Here is a 23,085-nt window from a genome sequence, read left to right as displayed (position 1 = left end):
CCCACAAATAGAGGGTGAACTGGCTAGGCCCAGTGAGTAGTCCCCACCGAGGTTCCACCTCATTAAATCATAGATAGGCAACCAAAAATGCATACATAGTAATCTTGATTGGATGGATATATTTGTGCAATATGGGTAGGGAATGAATTTACCCACATGAGCAGGAAATGCATTTGCTCGCATCCACCATATCGGTAGACATGAGTAGGAAAAACGTTTGCCCACATCCGGAAGTAATACTACTAGAATCAACCATTTGGAAGCGATGTTACCGGGATCAACATGATAGTGCCATGTATGCATGATGATCTGTTCCTCCTCCAAGCTCTAAAAGCTCAAGTTCAGATTGTTAGAATAGAAATGAGTGATGACAACCACATCACCACTCTTCATTATCAAATGGCATTCCGACTCCAAAGTCATGCTTGTCTTCCTTTCAATGGACTTGGCTAGTCACCGGATGCTCTCCTCCTTAAAGTTGATGGCCCGGATAGTGTTCCTAAGTGTACTTTTGTCCCTAGGCAGCTTGCAAATGACCAATTCAATGCTATCCTTCCTTCCAGATGGATAACAACTTATGAACAACTTCAGAGTGTAGCCCAAGTTATCCAAAATACTCAACCAGTCTACATATTTAGGCAAGATGGGTATGTGGAAACTCGTTTTCCCACATCCATTGATGAAGAACATGTGTTCTCCACACCACTTCTTGAATGCAACCTCATACTCACTACAAATAAAACAGACGACCATCCTCTTAGTGTTTCCTACACTAACTTATGTCGCCAAAACAACAAACATATCTGGTGGGATGTGTGTGATTGTGATGACTATTACTGGGGTGACATAGAAGAAGAAAATCAAAAAGAAAAGTGGAGCAAGCACTCGCTTAAAACCCGTTATGAAAATGGTGATCCAGAGATTGGGCTATTGGGAGAACCCTCCAGTTCTCACAAGAACTTGTGAGAATTTTTTCAGAACTCATCTCTCGTGATATGAGCGTAAAATCTGAACCATCCATGTGATACAGCACCCCATGAAACCCCTAGGGCCCAACTTTCACCCTGATCCAAAACTTTGGTCGGCTATGGCAAAAGAGCGCAACAAATCAAGGGAGGAAACTGTTTCCTTTTTCCATGGCCCACCAAAGTTTTGGTTCGGGGTGAAAGTTGGGCTCAAATTTCATGGGGTGTTGCATCTTGTGGACGGTTTAGATTTTACGCTCATATCACGGGAGATGAGTTCTAAAAAAGTTCTCATGAGTTCTTGTGAGAATTGGTGCGCAAGTGAGCATTCCTCTCTCTCTCTCTCTCTCTCTCTATATATATATATATATATATATATAAATATATATATGCAAGTATAATTAAGAGGAGGATAAACCATCAATCTAGCATATTTGAAATAGATATGAATTTAAAATTGCATAATGCTATCAAAACTAAGGCATGTGCGTAAGAGTTGGCATGTATCAGTAAATAAACCATCTTGATTCAACGAGGAGTCAAGTTGGGATCCCTCACCTGAAGATTCAGCGAGAACAACTAAAGTGTGATTTGATGGAGGAAATCAACGAACACCTATAATTAACAGACGGTGTGAAAGTGAAGGTCATTTTGGATAAATATGGTTTGTTTAACACAACTCGACTGTCGATCAATGGTTCAATCATTTTTATATGTGGTTAAGATGTATTTGATTTCGGTCTTTAGTTTGGACAACCTAAATCGTGGGTGTCAAGGATGGTCAAGATCAGATTAAGACTATTAGCGGTTTATTCGTTTCTTGGAGATGATTAAGGTTGTAAAATAGTCTATTAATTTAACCAACTGCTTGTCTATATTCACTATATCATATTTATTTATTGTAATATATATATATATATATTTATTTATAATTGAGATGAATGATTTAGAATTGAAACAACAGGTGCAAAGGAGTCGGATTTCGATCCTGGGACCTGTGGGTTATGGGCCCCCTGATTAAGTGGCCCACTTAAATGGTAAATCTACATTATCTTTTGGACTTGGGCCCTTAGTCGACTGGCTTATCCAATAGACAACACAAATCTAACGTATTCATTAAAGTGGGGCCCACACACTAGGCCCAAATGAATAGGAAACCAACAGTTTCAGCGTCTGAATGGTCACTAGCATTGAAACCAAATTTTGATTTTTTTAATATTATATTATATATAATATTATTTTAAAAAAAATTTCAACGTGGGTCCCACCACAAGAATCTGAACCGATCATAGGGTCACTGCCACTCTGGTGAACCCTAGGTAGAAATTTTGGGCAAATCTGAAATCTATGGGACCTACAATGATCCTAGAAGATTGTCGTTCAATCACCACTATTTTCTTACAGTGTAGGCCACACAAACTTTGGATTTGGCCTGAATTTACACCTCAAGCCAAAGTGGCCTCCCAAACCAAATGGACGGGGTGGATACAACACATACATCATTGTGGGGTCCACGACCCCAAACCCAAGACGATTTCCAGACGCTGGAAATTACACTCCGTTTCCAACATTTGAACCGAGATTTGAAAATTTTCTTTTTTTTAAAATGGGTCCCACATATAGATCTAAGCCATTGATGAGATGGGTATCCCTCGCATGAGGGGTGAGCCTAACAACCACCCCAAAATAAGACTTTTGTGGCTCACGCGAAGGCCTAATAGTGGCCGTTCCACTGGTTGATACACCGTGGTCCACTTGAGTTTTGGTTTGAGTTGATCTTTCAACCCCAAGTCCCTTATAGATTTTTTTTTTCCCCAGAAGTAACGATGTTTGTATTAAAAAAGGGGACAAGATACAAAAGCAGAAAGAAGAATTTGCTGAGAGAGCAGACTCAACTAAGGCCCAAGAAAGAGAAGGTTATAATCCTTCATAAAAGAAACATTTGCTAGCCATTCTATAAGAAGAGATTCAGCCCTAGAAGCCATCGAGAGCGCGGAGTTGGATGTGTTGTTGAAGCATCTGCCATTCCTTTCTTCCTAGACAACCCACCACACTGCTAAAATGGTTAATGTCCAAATGCATGTCTTTTGCTTGCCTAGCCTGACCCCTAGCCATGATGAAAGAAGGGAGGAAGTCAAAGGGGACATGCACTGGCTGATCTTGAAACGCTTGCAAAATTCCGACCATAGATAGCCAATGAACGGACAATGAACAAGAAGATGATCTACCGTTTCTTCTTCCTTCATGCAGCACAAACAAATATTGACAAGATGCATCCCCCTCTTCCTGAGATTATCTACTGTAAGGATACGCTTCTTTCTCACCAGCCATCCAAAACAAATGAATTTAGGGGGAGCTGACAGCTTCCAAATAAGGGGGGAGCCGTTCCTGGGAGGAGCAGCTACCGTGGAGAGCTGAGCGTAGAGAGAACTGACCGTGAATTTGCTTGATTTTTCCCACTTCCATAACAGCGAATCGGGGGATTGACTGGGCAACGAGGAGTAAATACTGCTGATGAGGTCCACATATTCTCCGATCTCCCAATCTTGAAGGTTTCTTCTGCATATCACGTTCCACACCACCTGACCAGCATTCGTCGAGAAGTAATCGGAAATTAATACTGACTTGTTTGGAGCAAGCTGGAAGATGTTAGGGAAACGATATTTAAGAACCCTTTTGCCCACCCATAGGTCTTCTTAGAATATGATTCGAGCACCGTTTCCCAACTCAAAAGCAATCCCTTTAAGAACTGGCTCTTTTAGCCGAAGAACACCCTTCCATAAGAAAGAAACCCTCGAGCGAGAAGAGTCACCTGTCCACCACCCTCCAAGAGAGGAGCCGTATTTGCCCTTGATGATGATGTTCCAAATCGAACCTCCTTCAGATCCGAGCCTCCATATCCACTTACCTAGGAGGGCCTGATTCATTTTTTTCAGGTCTTTGACTCCAGCGCCTCCATCCCGAAAGTGCTTACAAACCTCTTTCCATTCAAGGAAATGGATCTTCTTCTGATTTTCCTTGCCAAACCCCAGGAAGTCACATCTGAATTTATCAATGGATGCCAAAACAGTGGAAGGGCATCTAAACAGGGACATGTAGTACAGAGGAAGATTGGACAATGCAACTTTGATGAGGGTGAGGCGGCCCCTCGGAGAGAGGTATTGACATTTCCACTTGGCTAAATAAGTTTCGAATCTGTTGACTATCTTATCCCAAAGGAGTTTAGGAGGACGGCTTAAGGAGAGAGGGAGGCCCACAAATGTGGTAGGGAAGGAGGCTGAGGAGCAACCGAGAATTGCATCATAGGAGGAGAGCTCTTCCTTCGACGTGTTGATCCCGAACATCTTGGACTTAGCTAAGTTTACTCTCAACCCCGAAATAACCTCAAAACAACGGATCAATGTGTGAAGATTTTCCATCAGCTCGGAGGAAGCTTCCGAAAAGATCAACGTGTCATCGGCAAACTAGATGTGAGAGGGGGGTAGATAGACCTGGCATAGAGATGCCCCGCAGAATTCCTTCTTCTTGATCTTTGTGCAACATTCTGGATAACGCTTCCCCCACTATAAGGAATATAAATGGAGATAAGGGGTCTCCTTGATGCAGCCCTCTCGAAGACTTAAAGAAACCCTTGGGAGAACCATTGAGGAGAATTGAGAAATGGGCCGAGCCCATGCACTCTCCCATCTAGCTTCTCCACTTAGCTCCAAAACCCATAGGACGAAGCATATATTGGAGGAAGCCCCAATGGACATGGTCGTATGCTTTTTTGATGTCCAGTTTGCAGAATATGCTCTTCGACCCCGATCTGTGGCTCGTGTGGAGGCATTCATTGGCTATGAGAGAACATTCGATAATTTGTCTGCCCTGGATAAATGCGCTTTGATTAGCTGAGATGATCTTGCCCATGACTATCCTTAACCGGAAACTAAGGACCTTAGCTAGGATTCTGTAAGGGCCCCCTATCAAACTGATCAGTCTGAAATCGGAGAAAGAATCTGCTCCTACCGCTTTTGGAATGAGAGCAATGAAGGAGGCACCAAGGCCTTTGGAGAGCCCACCCCTTCGATGAAATTCAAACACGAATTCCATCACATCCTGGCGGAGGAGATCCCAAAATTTTTGGAAGAAGATAGTTGGGAAGCCGTCCGGGCCAGGAGATTTATCACCACCCAGGGAATCAACCGCCAGCTTAACTTCTTCCTCCGTGAAGGGAGATTCGAGCGCCACTGCTTCAGCCTCGTTGATTGAGTTAAAATCCAAAAGATCTAGCTGTGGTCTAGCTAATCCTTCATCCGAGAGCAGGGATTGGAAGTGTTGGATGGCCTGCGCTATTATGAGATCTTTATCTTCTACCCGAACATCATCAACTGTGATGCTAACGATTTGTTTGGATTGGGCCTGCATGTTGGCGATGCTGTGAAAATATCTGGTGTTCTTATCTCCTTCTCTGATCCATTTGGCTCTAGATTTGAGCTTCCAAGAGGTCTCAACTTCCATGGCCCTGGCCGATATGGACTGAATTATTTTGGTTCTGCGGCCCAAATGATCGGAGGACAGAGGGATGGCTTCGGATTCTATATCAATCTTTTGCAATTCTGACATCATGGCCTCCATTTCCACTTCTCTTTTGCCTAGCATGGAGATTTTCCAGCCCTTTAGATTGTCTTTTAGAAGTCTGAGCTTACAGAGGAGCCTATGTCCTGCAAACCCCTCCACGTGGAATCCCTCCCACCAATCAGCAATCATTTGACTGAAGCCGTCGATTAGGAGCCAGGAGGAGTTGAACCTGAATGGTTTTGGCCCCAGTTGACTTCTTCCATGGCCAACATAATCGGACAGTGGTCAGAGGTTGTTCTCGGGAGGGCTTGCTGAGAAACCGAGGGGAAAGCTTCCAGCCATTCTGGAGAGAGGAGGAACCTGTCCAACTTGGACTGAATTGGAGAACTCCTCCCATCTGTCCAAGTGAATTTTGCACCCAGCAGGGGCAGATCTATCATCTTTTGGGTTTGAATCCAATCTGAAAAAGACCTCATAGCAGACGAGATCCTTCTTGAGCGGGAGTGATCCGCGATGAATCTGGTGATGTTGAAGTCCCCTACTATACAGCTCGGACCTAAGAAAGACAACCTGATGGAGGAGAGCTCCTCCCAGAAAGTTGACCTATTGGAGTCAATATTTGGGCCGTAAATGGCGGCGATGAGGCACCGGAAATTTGATGCTTTGTTTTTTAGAATCACCGTCACCGAGAAGTCGCCTAGGGAGGAGGATTGAAGGTCCCACGTAGAAGCTTTCCAACCCAGAAGGATCCCTCCTGAACTACCCTTGGCATCTAAGGACACCCATTTTGCGTCTGACGCTTTCCACAAAGAAGCCAGCAAACCAACTTTGGGCTGCGACACCTTCAATTCCTGTATGCAGAGGATGTCTGGATTCCTTCTCCCCACTGTATCTTTTATTAATCTTCTTTTCTGTTTTGATCCCACCCCCCTTACATTCCAAGATATAACTCTCATTAGGGCACCGAACTTCCCCGGTTTCTCTGTCTACAGAGCTTATAAGACGATTCAGGATAATGCGTGCCATCACTTGACGCCAGAAGTTGGAGCTCTCGATTACTGATAGACCTGGTGAGGGATCTCTTTGGGGTTTTGGATGGGGGAAGGGGTTGAAAGAACAGATGGATGGCATGGATTTATCACATGCATCAAGATGGGCCCCACACAGATGCTGCATGGATCCAGATCAATTCCCGATCCGAAAATTCATTAAAGATGCTTTTGGGACATTGGCAAGTCCAACTCCAGCCCCGAATCGAATTTCAATGATAGAAAATAAAGATATATTGTTTCTTCTGATACGACCCACTCGCACGTCCGATTTGTCTGATATTTGGAAGTCTACCCAATATCAACCTTGGAAAAACAATAAACCGTGCGGATCAGGCCCCACACATACCAGTGGGCCCAACATGTTTTCCAAGTAAAAAGCAAAAGACATTTCTGTTGAAGATGTGATTTTTTTTCATGTGTAAGGTGCTCTAAAGTGCATTGTGTATGTGCGCACTTGTTGTTACAAGTGTGCATGGGTTAGACCCATGGTAGATCTGAACTGTTATTCATGTGGGCCCCATGCATAAATCCTATTATAACAATGATTAAAAAAAATAAAAATCACTATACGGCGAAAGTTGAGTACATGGATAATTGTGTTCATATCCTTGAGTTGTCTCGATAGGTAAATTTTGCAAAAGAGTGGCATAGCGGGTATCGATCCTTACTACAACCAAGAGAGTCTCAACCACTCAGCTAATCAATTACTCAGGTTGAAGTATAGAGTTACAAATATAAGAACTAAAGCATGTGTGCGTGTGTACAAAAATTAAGGGTTATTACTAATTCCCTTTACACTTTTCACCAATGACAAAATCATCCTATTACATATTACAACAAGGCATTCCTTATTAGATGTGCACTCAAGTCATGAGACACATTCTATCTGGGTGACCATGCACTGGCTGAACCATTCACAAACATCCAAAACTGAATCACATTCAAGATTGGTATCCGTATCCCTAGATATGTAGTGAGATTCATACTCAATTGTATGCCCTATGTTCAATACCTTATAGCTTACCTCCTACTGGATTTTCACGAGTTTCCTATATTCTACCCCAATCTACTATGTCATCGCAGGAAATATTAAGTTGTGGGCAGGCAACCTTTGAAAGAAGATCAGATTGTAGCAACTCTCTCACTCATCTTGAGATTCAATTTAGCTGCTAAGAATATCCAATTTGAATAGAACTTGACATGGTATTGTCTATTGTTATTCATGCGATCATGTGTACCCATCAATTGATAACACTAACTAATAATAGCTGATATGGCACATATAGCACATGTAGAGAGAGGAAGCAGTTTGCGAGATGTGGGAGAGAGGGTTGGAGATGGTATTGTAAAATGGTGTTATTTGATACTCTGGTAGGAGTATGATACTGGATGCTCTGGCAGGGAAAATATGGCATACTACCGTTTTTTTAATCGTCCATACTGGTAAATTCAGGCCATCGGATTTTTTTATTTTTTGGTTTTTAATTTTAATTTTAAATTTTTTTTTTGTACCATCTATTAAATATCCACCAATAAGCTACTTACATAAAATTTGAATGTTTTAGTTGTATGCTAAGTGCACAATTTCTTTGTGCCTGTGTATCAGTCATCACACACTGCTGAGTATCAAAGGTTTCGTCCTAGAAAATAGGTTTTTTTGGTTGAAAGCACACCGATTCACCTTCAAATTACCTAAATGCTCTTTAACTTGAGTTAAAACCCTTGTTATGTCCTTAAATAATGCATAGTTTTAGAAATCTGTAAAACTAATTGCATGGAGATTTTGCCCATGGCTTCTGTCGTCACATGCAGCAGAGTCTTAACTACCTTAATAGGATGAAGGATTGGTATTTGGTAACTAGATCTGGTATGTACAGATGGTTGCAGGTTAGGTGTGTTTCAAGGGCTTGTGTACATGCATGTGCTTTAGTACAGAAGTTGCTGGTGGTCCATCAAACCATGCCTATGAAATACTAGATGGACCATGCCTATGAAATACTAGGTTCTTGGCAGTTGAACATCATGGTCAGCCCATGGTAATACGTCAACTGTGAGCCAACCACTATCAACTATTTTGGAAAGTTGATTTTGGACTATTTTGGAAGCCAACCACTATCGACTATTTTGGAAAGTTGATTTTGGACTATTTTGGAAGCCAACCACAATCAGTCCAGATTCCTTTAAAGGTCGTGGTTGAAGGAGAGTCAAAAAGCACCATTTCTTGGGCCTCTTCATAGTTCAGGGCCCCTTGTAAGAGAAGTTTCCTTGTTAATGAAATTATTTCTAGGGCTAATGAGGGCCCAACTATTTCTTTTAAGTTACACCTAGAGCTGTTGCAGACACTGTAGCTAAAAATGGGGTTTTGAGACCTCTTGTAATTGGTAATTACTATCCATTGCCTTAATGGTATTTTGCCTTTTCTTTATAAAATTTTAGTATATTCTATAAAAAAATTGGGGGACTATTTTGGACTTGAAAATGTAAGTTTGCTTGGATAGTGGGAATTATGGGTTTGCAGGGAGTTACGAATTTTGATAGTTTCTTGGGATTCAAATTAGATCAAAGTCAGGATTTAAATTTAGTTTAGGGTTTTGAGGCTTCTTAATTGTAATTTATAAATATGAAAGATTGTAAATGAAGGATGATATCTTGTTTTTCATTTTCTCTGGAAAATTATGAAGCTTTTGCTTTTGTTGATGAGTGTTTTCCAATACAATCATGATTGTTGAAGTTCTCTTTATGGATCTTGTGTCAATTTGCATTCTTATTCACAAGTTCTACTCATTTTTGAGTTTAGTGAAACTTCCTCTAGTTCTTTGTGATCCTAATGTCTGGTCTACCACAAAACTTTGGGAGTTTCTTGATTGTGGTTTATCTTACAGCCAGTTCTGCATGAGACTAGTGTTGTAGTGCAATGGTTGATTGTTGAGACCATTTGGTTATTTAACACATCTGTGGATCTCTTGATCATAGAGGTCAATCTCTAAGAGTTGAAGATCAGATCACATAAGTATTTGTGCCCGTCTTGGACATGCATGCACTTGTTTGAAAACAAACACACACACACACACACACACACACACTAAAATCAATATAAAATACCTGTAATAGTAATATTATTTTATTTTAGTATAATATTGTTGATCATCTCGATCAAAATGACTATCTGGTGATTAGGTTTAGTTTTGCGGTTGATAATCTTTCAGATGATGGCCTAATAGTCTTTTCCTTTTAGGTGCTTTTGAGCTTATAAAAGATGAAAGCAAGGCTGGCAAGTGCTTATGGATTACAGAACGTAGAGGAATGGAGTACTGGCCCACACCCATGGAAGAAAGAAAGTACTTAGTAACTTCATCACAAGCGAAACAACGCTTCTCATATACTACAAAATCTAGTCTTGAAATACCCCACACTTTCAGAAAAATGTGAGTAAGAAAATACTTCTATGTTAAATCACTTTTTAGGTTCCACGCGTAAGATATTCTCCTTGGTTGTTCCAAGGTAAACTCCGGCTCCTAAATTTGATTGATATTTCCAATAGGTTTGATGCTGAATTACTGTATAAAATTATGCATGTATTTGTATTTATCTTTTGTTCAGTATGGTTCTTGAATTGCTCTTTAACTTGTACCATTACGATGTGAAATTCTCACCAATTCTGAGGATACTTCTACAAGGCGATATTTGTTTGATGTCCTAGCATGTTTCTGATTACTTTTTCTCTAAAGGTTAGAGGCATTTGCTAAAGGAAATAGGAATCAAACATAGAAGAAATGCAAATTTTCAAGTCTAATGAGAAATAATTAGGCTGCGATGATTTGTCAATGTACAGAGATGTGCACTGAACTGAATAGATGTGATACTAGATGTTGTATTTGACATGGAAATCTGAGATGGCAAGTAGACTTGCTAATATGTTGCTCAGGGCTGGATCTGGTGCACATTGAGTACCATCTAGTGAGTGGTGCAAATCCTATTAACTCATATATTGGGTAATATGTTCATAAATTGATACCCAACCAATTGGTCAGGCACCTCAGAAATTGATGCTACAAAATTGTGGTATCAGCTATGTCTAACCATCCTGCCCATAGAAATTTTGTTTCTTTTTTCCTGACAGCTGCTCCAAACTGTTTTTTGATGGTCCAAAATTGGGTATTCGGTAAAATAATTATGAACTTCTGATTAGTGTTGTTCTTGGGTATGGCCCATCCAAGAGTTTGCCTACTGTTTGGATGTCCACATCCATCACCATGTGCACCAATCAATGGTTTGTAGGGTTTTCACTATTTACTGAATAGTAAAGTACCTAATGTGCAACAGCTCAACTTGGTTGCTTTGTTGGAAGATGCAATATGGGCTACTGATTTAACACATGAGATAGGAAGCAGAAAGATGCTCGGGTGCTTCCTTGGAAGATGTGCAATATGGATTATTCATTGCTTTCTCAGGTTTTGCTGTTCCTGATCAGACTCAATAAAATTCAGAGAAATATATCCTAAATATGTTACTAATTTTCTATTTGCAGGGTCGGTTTAAGTTGTAATAGGAAATATGTACATTTTGTCTGCTTTGTACTGTCGTGCACTTCGCCATAGGCTCTGATGGGATTTTGTATTTTATGAGATGTGTTAACCATCTTGCTAGTTTTGTCCAATTTTTTTTTTTTTTCAGCTTCAATTATTCATTTTTTTTTGGAGTCTTTGCACTGTCCTCCCTGAAAAAGTTTGTTCATTTAGTATTACATGAATTTCTCAGTAGTTTCTTCTTTAATATTATAGACGTTGACATTGCCTTTGCATTTTTTTCAATTTAAAGGACTGGTTGATTAATTTCTTCGTTGTATCTTTTGTTACTTGTTCCAGAGTTGTTCATACCCTCAGTCACAATTTCCGCAATGCTACTGAAATTGTGCATACACAATTAAGCCTCCCTATCAAGCCACATCATGTTGTTGTCAAAATCATATATGCAGGCGTCAATGCTAGTGATGTAAGTTTGCAGTTCTAACTCTTATTAGCTTCAGTTTATCTACTTTCCATTTTATCTGGATCTGAAATGTCAAGATGCATGTATGCTGTTATTATACTTTTTTCTTTTCAGTTCATATATACATTTCATTTTTTAGTCTTTGTAACACGGCAGATGTGGCGGCTGTCAGGTAAATTTTTCATCTGGGCGTTACTTCAGTGGCGGGAGTAAAGATATAGCCTCACGTCTTCCATTTGATGCTGGTTTTGAGGTGCCGAGAAAAATTTTAATGCCTCGGCTTCGTATTGTGATTCTGCTCATATTCAGCTACCATTTTAATACGTTTGATATTTTGCAGTGATAATGATTGAATAATCATGCACTAGTAATTTCCATCTTGAATTCCATATATGTATGCTGAGTTCCCAACTTAATGCTAATAGCATTAGACGAGTCTTTTGAACCGTCATATTTCTTTTCTCCTGTATCAGTCTCAGAAGTAGTTTAGTGTTTTACTTTTATTTGTTATTCTTTTTCTTTACTACAATGCTTGAGAGCCATCTCAATCATATTTGTTTCCTGCTGCTTCTTGCTTTTATTCTTTGATTCGCAGATAAGTAAAGAAGAAACTATCTTACAGCTTGCTTGCGAAGAATAGATGGTTGAAACTTGGTTTTTGGTTCCTTTTATCTGCTAAACTTTAGTTAAAGTTATATATTATTGGAATTTATATTTCCCTCATTCTATCTAGTCTAATATTGAGCAAATAAGAAAAAAAAAAAAAGAAGAAAAAAAAAGAAGAAAAGAAAACGGTCATATATTAGATTGGAGTGTTACTTACTGTAGACCTTTTCTGTTGTTCAAATGACTAGGCAGCTAAAAGGGTGGAATTTCGGCACTGGTGGCAGATTGTTTTCCATTGATGTGTTTAAGATGCCTGAGTTGTGTCTGTCTGCTGTCTGCTGTCTGCTCATGTTTTTCATTAATGCACGAATTCAAGGATTGGTGAGCAATAGTTAATGGTCCTCTGTTTCATAAAAAAGAAATGTCCCTTTATTGAAGGGGATGGGACCAGTATAAGAGCTATGATCCTGAAAATGGAATCACTCGACTTTTGGGCATTGTTGGTGTGATTCTCCACCTTAAACTGGTAGTGTGTGGAAAAGGCTTCCCTAATTCATAGCACTTGCTCATTTTCGTTAGTAGAGTAACCTATTCTGAAGTTCATTTCAGCTTGTTTTCAATGGATTGGGAGTATAACTGTTTTCATGATCATCCATCTCGAAAATTTATGGCAGAAGAAAAGATTTGTGAATGTCACTGTCCTTTTCGTAACTTAATAACCTGCCTTCTGCTGAATTGGATGCTTTTTCACTCTTGGTTAAGTCATTCATGGGCCGGAGCCCTGCCAGTGCTTCCATGCTGTCTCTTTACATAAAGCTTGAAATAGCTTTCTGCATAAAAATAAAATCCTTTCTGTAGTAGATGACTTTATTCGATAGACTCGATACCAACTTTGTAGCCTACAGTGAATTGAAGCCCACTACACTACCGTATTGCAGGCTGTTGGCTTGATTGCTGCGGTAGGGGATTTGGTCAATGACCTGAGAATTGGCACTCCTGTTGCAATCATGACTTTTGGAAGTTATGCTGAATTTACAATGGTAAATGCCTCCCGGCAGATCTCGTTTTAATATTCCACATGGTTTCCTTTTAAAATACATTTCATTTTTTTTGGGGTTCAATTCCGTCATGTCATTGTTTGGGGGTCTATTAGATTCTTTGAGTGACAGCTATATTGTACATCCAAGTGTAGGTTCACAAAAAACACATTCTTCCGGTGGCTAGACCAGATCCAGAGGTTGTGGCTATGCTGACATCTGGACTGACAGCATCTATTGCTTTGGAGAAGGTATGTTGTCTTCAGTAAGATAGTCACTTTTACTGGTTTAAACAGTCATTAAGTGCATGATATTTGTTACACCCAGATCCATAGCTCAAGTGGCAGACTGAGTGAAAGATACCTCGTTTCAACACTGAGGTCTTGGTATTGATCCCTAGTGGGGGTGGCTAACAGTGATGTGTGAACTGACAGTGCTGTGTACTAACAAGCTAACAAAAAAAAAAAAGTGCATGATATTTGTTTGTACAGAAGCACCTGCTATGCTTACAGTAGTTTCTTGTTTTCTTTTTTGTTGCAATTTTTTTTTTCTTAGAGGACCTTTTTTTTTCTTTTTTCTTTTTTGCTTAAAGAGGTTAGGAATGAATCCCAATACACGGCTGGCTGGCTAACACTTTCGTTTACTAAAACATTAGCAAGATCTTAGCCGCTGTACCAACATGGAGAACAAAATGTTTGTACTAGAAGAGATGTCCCAAATTTCATTAAAATTTTCACTGTTGGCAGCTTTCTCCATCATATATCTCCTCATTTAACTGCTCTGCGTCTTTAGTATGCAATAATACTTGTTTCTGACTATGTAATCTGTGCAACTTGTAGGCAGCACTGATGGATTCTGGAAAGGTAGTTCTTGTTACAGCTGCCGCAGGGGGGACAGGACAATTTGCAGTTCAGGTCTGTTTTAATCAGCAAGATCTATTAGTGATCAGATCTTTTGGGTGTTTGTATTTGTTTCCACCGCAGGGGGGACAGGACAATTTGCAGTTCAGGTCTGTTTTAATCAGCAAGATCTATTAGTGATCAGATCTTTTGGGTGTTTGTATTTGTTTCCATCACATTTTCCATATATATTATTCCTTTTTACTCTTGACATGTTCTTGGTAAGGTTTGGCTAAATGGTGAAAGCAGATCACGCTGTCATTCTTAAACTGGTTTGCATTAGGCCAAGGAAGCATTGCCATGGTTTGGGATGATAGCTAGACCTGGAATGCACATCCTAGGCCATCTTGGTATTTCTATTACTAAATCACAAGAGAAACTTGAATCATTTGCGAAAAAAGTGGTGATAGGAGTACCAAGAACAAAAAGAGAAGAAATTAAATGCATATACATGATGTCAGCTGTTTTGATCTGCAAGTGTTGCCGTCAATTTCAATGAGGGCTTGGGAATACTGTGAAATTGTTAACTTTCTCTACCATTCTTCATAAAGCACTAGCCTGTTAATGTTATGCAATAATGTCGGGTTTGATTGCTTTTTTTAGCAGCTTTTTAGCTGGTTCATTCAACTTTTCATCTTTTAACTCAAAGGTTCCTCATTGGACAACCACTTCTATTGTCAAGATAAATTCATTGGAGTGCATGGACTGCAGTGCCCTGCAGGCTAACTACTGTCATGTCATCTTTGAGGAAGTCAACACCACCTTCAGAGTTTATCAACAAGGAAAAAAAGACATACTGATTCATGATAGGGTTCGACATGAGCATCATCTGGTTGAGTTGCTGTGTGGTACACCATCCCTTAACATTTGTCCAAAAGATGTATTTGATTCTGTAGGAGTTCACCAGCATGAGAAGTAAAATGGAGTGAATTCAAAAGTGAATGGATGCTTAGACTTAGAATGATGGTTCTTCATTGGATCATAGCATCGCTAACCAACCTTTTGGTGATCTGGATATCCTAGAAAAATGCCTTCTGTAGTTTGCATACAAATTCTCTTATGTTATGAGAACATATCACAAAGTTCATACATCCAAGAAAGCAGATATCTTGTGATCTTTATGTTCGAGAGTATCTTAAAGCAACCAGAAGCATTCTTCATTGTATCCCATGGATCCATTTTAATGCAGCAGGCGGAGGAGAAGCATGAGGAAGGAGAAGGAGAAACAGCAGAAGGAGAAGGGGAAGAAGCTTGAGCAGGAGCTAGAGGAAGGAGGAGAGGAAGTAGAGGAATCTCTGGTTTTTTCTTGATCACTAACATCCTGGGCCTTTTGTCAACAAATTCTCTTCACTGTCTTTAATGACCATCTTCCTCATGCAAAGACCATTAACGGATTTGAATCATGGTTAATCACATTTTTGCTCATCTTTCTGAAATATTTTGATTATCTTTTGAAGGTCCAAAACACCTTAAGTCATATTTAGTTGGAGGGGCTAGTCAAGAATGACAAATTCACAAGTATTTTGAAGATAGATGTCAGGTGGCTGGTAGGCAGCCAGTCATTGAACTTTTGCCAAGCAATCAAGATTTCCTGTTTCAAATTGTTGTGGAACATTATTTTTTAAGCCGACCCGAAATATAGTTGGGACAAGGTTATGATGATGATTATGATGATTGTACTTTGCAAGTTCTTTCATCTTATATTTTACTTCTCCCAGAATTATCTATTTCCTAGTAGCGGACAAAGACTGTTGTTGTTGAGTAAGGTGAAAAGGTTATCATTTTATCCACTGGAAGATGTATTGAGATATCCACCTTTTTAAAAATGATTTCATTGTCTGATATTGCATCATTTGATATGGCCGTGGATAGAGACTAGTGTTGTTGGTGCTGCGAACTTCTTTTGCGGATCGGAGATTCTAAACAGTCAAAGTTGTTGTATCTTTTCCTAGTTTAATGCTTTTGTATTTTTTACAGTTTTATACATTTGATATGTAACCTATTTATCATATTGACAATTTTATTGTATTTCAATTTTTTAAACCTTTTGATAACTGTCATGAATGAATGCCACTGCTAGTGTTAATCATAACCAATCCTTTATTCCATTAATGTTTTGTATGAGAGTTTCTAATACTGAGATATCGTGAACGCAGCTTGCAAAATTAGCAGGAAATAAGGTGGTTGCCACTTGTGGAGGTGAACAAAAGGCTGCACTTTTGAAGGCATTGGGAGTCGATCGTGTCATAGATTATAGGAAGGAAGATGTCAAATCTGTATGGCCCTACCATTCACCCAGTGCTTTTTCATGATATTTTCCCATTTAAGTTTCCTGTTCCCCTGTTTACTATGATGAATTTATTATTACAAAATGGTCATCCTGGTGATTAATAGAGTGAGTTGTGTTATTAGTTTTCAGATGTGTCTTTGAAGGAACTCTTGGGTTTTGGAAACGATGATTATTAGGGATTGGACGTGGTTTTTCTTGTTATTGCTTAATTGCTTCCTCTTGTGAGTTGTATCTTGCTATGCGTCTCATTTCTAATTAAAAAAAAAATATCAACAAAGAAATATTATCAAGAAATGTAACATTAGTGAGCAATCCATTAATGAAATTTCTTCAGATATTAAAAGAATAATACATGGTCCACTAGCCTGAATTTACATCATAAAGAGATGATCCCAATGAAATTGGAGTGCGTATGCTGCATTGGTATGCATCCATTCTGATGTTACTATCAAGGTATTCAAAACTGGTTATGTACCGGCTGTAACGGTAATGGTCATAACCGTTACACGTTACGGGGTCAAAACGGCCGTTACAGAAAAAAAGGCCGTAACGGTCCTATAACAGTTTTTTCAAAAAGCAAAAAAAAAGGGCCGTAACGGCCTGTATCATAATGGTAACGGTGGTGGCCGTTACGGCCACCATTACCGTTTTGGAACACCTTGGTTACCATGTCCTAATGCTGAAATACATAGCGAATATGAAAGTTCTTGCTCAACACTCATCTTTGTTGAGATCCTATCTACACTCTGTTTATCAACGCTGATGTATGTGTATTTTGCACATTAGGTCTAATGTTCATGCCATTTCCTTATTTTCCAAGTAATAGACCAAATGTATCAAGAACTTTTTCCTTTTTAAATATAAGAAATTTTCTTGTTGAAGTCACGAGCTTTTGAATATTTAATATTTCCATTATCAATGAGCAAAATTTTCATGTTGAAGTCACAAGCTTTTGCATATTTCATATTTCCATTATCAATGAGCAAAGTTTTCATGTTGAAATCACAAGCTTTTGCATATTTCATATTTCCATTATCAATGAGCAAAATTTTCATGTTGAGGTTATGAACTTACTATGATCACATTGGATGTCTCCTTCTAGGACGCCATGAGACATGATTATATTATTTCATTCAAGGTGTGTGCTTGAGTGCTACTGGTACCTACCACCGTAAGATTATCATGATACCAAGAAGATGTGGGCCCCATGTGATGAATGGAGGCCATCAACCCATCCATCAGATGCCTCACCTCATATTACCTTCAGGTGCCGAAAATCATCCTGATCCAACACTCAAGTGAGCCACAAAACAGGGAACAGTGTGAGATGGTGTGCCTAAGTGAGCCACAAAACAGGGAACAGTGTGAGATGGTGTGGCAACCCTTGATTTACACAAGTAAAACAGCCTGATTTTCACCCTTCATCCAGACCAGATGAAGGTGCCTAAATGGCCTGGATTTTATACACACAACTTGGTGGGTCCTCCATGAAGATCAAGGGGGGAAGTTTCTCTTCCATCTTGTTCCCTGTGGTGTGCCTAGAGGTGGGCATCGGTCCTGATCGGAGCGGATTGGGTTCAACCCGATCAGATCCGAAATGGCCATGGATGGACCCGGACTCGATCAGATCCGGAATCAAATCCGGGTCACTTGACCCGAACAGATCCGATACATAATTCGTCTGACCCGAACAGAGTCCAACTCGGTCAGAGAAACCGAGTCTGATCGAGTTGGGTACGATTCGGATTCGTATGAATTTAATTTAATTTTTCATATAATGTGGCCCACTTCAACCTTTAATATATGTTATTTTTTTTCTCAATACCTTAATTGATATGTCAAAATGGATAAACGGTTTAGATAAAACATATACATCAAGGTGGGCCCCACATAGCTATACAAAAACTATCCGTTTTTGTGTTTATGTTTTTACCGAACGTATAAAATAACGTGCACTGCACGAAAGCACCCAGCTTCTTTTTTATATATGTACAGTGAGTGGGACTTGCTGTAATGAACTTAGCAAGTTATGTGGGTCTTATCATGGGGTATGTGTTATATCTAAACCGTTCATCTATTTGGTAAGCTCGTTATAAGGCTTACAATGAAAAATAACACAGATATAACTATCAAGTGGACCACACGAAATATTTAATGGTGAAAATCATTTGAGGCTGCTACTTGTGGTGTGGTCCACATGATCTTTGGATATTAATAATTTTTTAAATAATATACTAAGATGATCTCTAAAAACATATGAACGGTGTAGATATAATAAATACATCACTGTGAGGCCCATATACCTTTAATCTCCTTTGAACCGTTTGTACAACTCGGAGCACGAGGAGCGCCGGTCTCGTCCTTGCACAGAAACGGACTGGCTTACTCCCGCCTGTTGACGTGCCGTGCAAGTAACCCATTTTCATATCTCAGTGAACTCTGTTGGGGCCCACCATGAATGCATGTGGTGTATCCATGCTGTCCATTTGTTTTTTCAGATTATTTTAGCTGTTGAACCCAAAATTGATGAATATTCAAAGCTCAAGTGGACCACACCATAAGAAAAAGTAAAAATATTATTTTTTACTCCGGATCTGGCCGGATCGGAACAGTCCGGATCTATTCGGATCGGGTTTTCGGATCGGAACGGTCCGGATTAACCACTATCCGATCTCGATCCGAAAACTAGTCGGATCTAAATGATCTTACCCGATCCTACCCGATCCAGGCCGTCGGTTCTGTTCGGAACGGGTCTGATCGGGTCTGATCGAGTCGGATTCACCGGATCGGTTAAAAAATGCCCACCTCTAGGTGTGCCCCAGCTAACGCACGGATTAGCCTGATTAGCCTGATTTTAGGGCCCTGGGGGTAACATACTCTGACTCATATGGGCCCCACATCTTCCTAGCACTGCCATAGCTTAGTGTGGTATTGACCCATATCTGTGAATTAAGCTATGGGCACTACTCAAAAATATGGATCTACATGAATTGCTGCTAGTTTGGATCTTTTGGCAGAAGCCAGTAAAATGTATCTACTGACTAGATGTGTTTCCCTTTTCCAAGATATGAGATTTATGGTTGTAAATTTTGATCACTCCAGGTTTTGAAGAAGGAATTTCCAAAAGGTGTGGATATCATCTACGAATCTGTTGGTGGAGAAATGTTTGACCTATGCTTAAATGCATTGGCTGTCTATGGACGCCTCATTGTCATTGGGATGATTTCTCAGGTTATTTTATGGATTTCAGATGCATTCATTTCTTGTACCCAAACCAAGTATTTCATTTCGTGTTACAGCCATGCTTGTTATGGTTTTCCCTGCATCCTCAAATATATCTAATCTAGTGTCAGAGAATTGCACAAATGTTGTCCTGTTATCGTGGTTCAAAAAATCCTCTGATATGACTCAGTATGGTCCAAGTCATATCAGTGAACCGTGGTGGGCTGTGTCCAGGTGAGGCATACCTGTTTGTCCCTATGTGAGTAGCACTTTGAAACTGCTACTTCATGCCTGGTATGTTAGATTCTTTGAAAAGAGCCATCAAATCAAATTCTGAGAAAGAGAATCCAAAAATTGAAAATATTTTTATATTCATATGATTTAGTTGATAACGCATCATTTTCATGGCTTGCGGTCCAATTTAACTATAGTTAGTCAAGTACCGAAACACTACGCCCATGTTTGGAAACCATGGATTCCTTGCCAAACACCAAAAAGGAGAAGGATTCCTTTGATATGATGATTTGTGTTGTTTGGATTGCAAAGAAATGATGGATTCTTTTTCTTTTCTTTTTTAACGATGAGAAAATTTTATTAAGAAAAGGCCAAAGCCAGAATATACAGCAGCAGGAAAACTATACAAAACCTAAAAGCCTTTACAACTCAACCCAGCTTGCCAGGAACCAAACTACAGCCTTCGAGGCCACTGCCCATTCTATTACATGCCATTTCACTGTCTGCAAGACCTCCTCTACTCGCCCCGTACAATTCCTGAAGCATCTATGATTCCTTTCCCTCCATAGAAACCATAGACAGGCCAGCATTACCAGTCACCACACTTTTCGACAGGCCTTCATATGCATACCATCATGCCACAAGAGGAAGAACTGTCCAATGGATTTTGGCGAGACCCACAGAACACCGAAAAGGTTGAAATTTTTTTGCCACAACTGCCTCGCAAAAGCACAATGAATGAAAAGGTGATCCACCGACTCCTCATCTTGGAAGCACATCACACAGACATTCGGGAGAATCATCTTCCTTTTCCTGAGATTATCAAGTATAAAGACCTTGCTACATCTTACTAGCCATGCAAAGGCCGCCACCTTTGAAGGCGCTCCATAATGCCATACAAACGCCGTCGGACTTATCCCATCACTCGTATCACCTCCCTCCAAAAACTTACGAAAGGATCTAACAGAAAATTTTCTGAATCTCTCTTTCATCCACACCATCGAGTCCGATTCTGAAACCACCGACCTCACGAGAGCAAGAAGGGACAACAATTTAACAAATTCCCCAACCTCTTCATCTGCTAAATTCCTCCTGCATGGCGGAGCCCAGAGAAGGGGTGGATTCCACCAAGCAATTGTTATAATTTTCCCATAATTTGGATTCATGGCACAAGAAGTTAAGTGAGTATTGTGAGGGGAATTTAGACTTCCACTTGCTATCCAAACAATAACTCAAAATTGGAATCCATGTTTCAATAGTTCTCAGGGAAATCATCATTAATTATTGTTTTTTCCCCTTTTCTTTTGCCTTGGATTCCATGTAGAGTAGGATAATTTCTGGAATATAAAATCCACATATGATACTTTTATAGTCTTAGCTGATGCAGCTTAAGATGTGTGTGTTTCTAATTTTATGTGCTCTTGCTTTGCATGATAATATTGCGGAACAGTCATGCAAGGGAACAGTGAAACTAGTCTGTGCCATTTGTTTTGTCGGAAAGAACATCTGCAGAGATTCGGTGAAAACATGCTGTCAGTCTGAAATGCTTATTCTGAGGCATGTTTGCGCGGTCAGATAGAATGTGCTGTTGCACCTGAACAACGAAAGCTGGCCTTGGCAATTCTCAGATGGTTGAATGGGAATGCTTGTTTGAGTGATGGACTTCTTATAAGAAATGTCTGTTGCTTTTAAATACTTGACTGCCTGATGTGGCCTGAGCTGGATTAGGTTGATGTAGGCGTTCAAATCTTGAAGCCTCAAGGATGTTTCTCCCTTCCATCATGGAAATGATCAGATGATTCAAGATTATTATTATTTCGGAATATCATTATTAGTTCCAACAACTAATATGTTTTGGTTTCAGTATCAAGGAGAGCATGGGTGGCAGCCTTCGAACTATACTGGACTGTGTGAAAAGATTCTGGCAAAAAGCCAAACTGTGGTATGTAGTCTTTATATGAATCGACTGATATAGAGAAACCTAATGTCATTACTTATCATGTAAAACATATCATTAGATTTTATGAATTTCTTTCATTTACGGTGCTTTTGGTAGCTCCCACCTTTAGCATCGGTTGGGACTCTCTCCACACCCATTCTTATCCTACCTGAGATTTGGGGGAGTGAGTGGGAAGACAGAATCCCGCTTATTGTGGTTTCCATTTTCCTTGCCACCCCAGCTCCAAACCCCAACCAGATGGTTTCTGCCCAAATTGCAGAACCCAATCCTGATATGGCTATACTCATCCGTTCAATTTATTGAAGGATTTCGATATGTTATTGTTGTTTTACAAGTCATTATTTTCAGGCGGGATTTTTCCTGGTCCAATATAGTCACCTTTGGAAAGAGCATCTGGATAGGCTTTTCGATCTGTACTCTTCAGGAAAACTCAAGGTAAAAAGGCTTGCCATTAATATAACAAAAGAGATGTCCTATCATCTATAAAATAGTCGTGCGATCTGTCCTTCCGTTCTTCTAAAAGCTCGTCTGGAGTTCTTAAATTTTTTTATAAAATTCATATAGATGTCAACGGTAGAACATATTGCTTATTGAAATTCTTAATTAAACATTATCTTTCTCGAAACAGGTGTCCTTAGATCCCCGGAAATTCTCGGGCATCAGTTCTGTTGCAGATGCAGTCGAATATCTCCATTCTGGTAGAAGCCAAGGCAAGGTAATGCTGATGATTTTGAAAGAACAATCTTCTTATTGATCTCTTATGTTTTAGAAATTGCTTCCTCTGAACTTTTCCTTCTGTCAATGTATAAACATGCAGGTTGTCGTGTGCATTGATCCAACCTTTGATCAACAACCATCAAAATTATAACTAGGTGATGCAATCATGTGCTTTGTCTCAATGACTATTGACATTTGCTAGACCCACTTGGTTGAAAAAAATAAAAAAAAGTCAAAAGAGAAAATTTGTGTTCTAATGGTGTTTGGAATATGATACTAATCAATGCCCAATGTGAATCTCTTGTGCTAATGACCCACCCTTAACCCAATTAGACAGCAGCAACCGTTTTGATGTAGTAGAGGCCCGGGCTGTTGGGAAGCACAACCACATTATGGTTAGTCTTGTCTGGAAATAAAAGACAAGCACCTGTATTCCAGAGTACAATACACGATGCCTTATACAGTCCTGATGAGCATCAATGGTCCAGGATGTTGATCCATTGGGATTTGAGGCGGCGATAGGCCAGGCTGCCCGACCCAGCCTGGGTGACTCA

At 39.8% G+C, this 23,085-nt stretch overlaps 1 protein-coding gene across 1 annotated transcript in view; it reads left to right on the top strand.

The window, feature by feature from the left end:
• LOC131242466 (uncharacterized) overlaps positions 1-22,841 on the top strand; it is a 46,644-nt gene extending 23,803 nt beyond the window's left edge. The window contains exons 7-18 of the mRNA XM_058241113.1: positions 9,813-10,002; positions 11,443-11,569; positions 11,739-11,819; positions 13,111-13,212; positions 13,365-13,460; positions 14,049-14,123; positions 16,265-16,384; positions 19,501-19,629; positions 21,719-21,796; positions 22,163-22,249; positions 22,443-22,529; positions 22,632-22,841. Of these exons, the coding sequence (XP_058097096.1) occupies positions 9,813-10,002; positions 11,443-11,569; positions 11,739-11,819; positions 13,111-13,212; positions 13,365-13,460; positions 14,049-14,123; positions 16,265-16,384; positions 19,501-19,629; positions 21,719-21,796; positions 22,163-22,249; positions 22,443-22,529; positions 22,632-22,682 (1,223 nt within the window). The 3' untranslated portion in view covers positions 22,683-22,841. The remainder of the gene's footprint in view (positions 1-9,812; positions 10,003-11,442; positions 11,570-11,738; positions 11,820-13,110; positions 13,213-13,364; positions 13,461-14,048; positions 14,124-16,264; positions 16,385-19,500; positions 19,630-21,718; positions 21,797-22,162; positions 22,250-22,442; positions 22,530-22,631) is intronic.
• The last annotated feature ends 244 nt before the right edge of the window (positions 22,842-23,085 follow it).

Source organism: Magnolia sinica, chromosome 4 (genome assembly GCF_029962835.1).
Source record: "Magnolia sinica isolate HGM2019 chromosome 4, MsV1, whole genome shotgun sequence".
In the NCBI taxonomy this organism is placed as follows: Eukaryota; Viridiplantae; Streptophyta; class Magnoliopsida; order Magnoliales; family Magnoliaceae; genus Magnolia; species Magnolia sinica.
The sequence above is the reverse complement of the archived record's forward strand: the minus strand, read 5'-3'. Positions and strand labels throughout refer to the sequence as shown.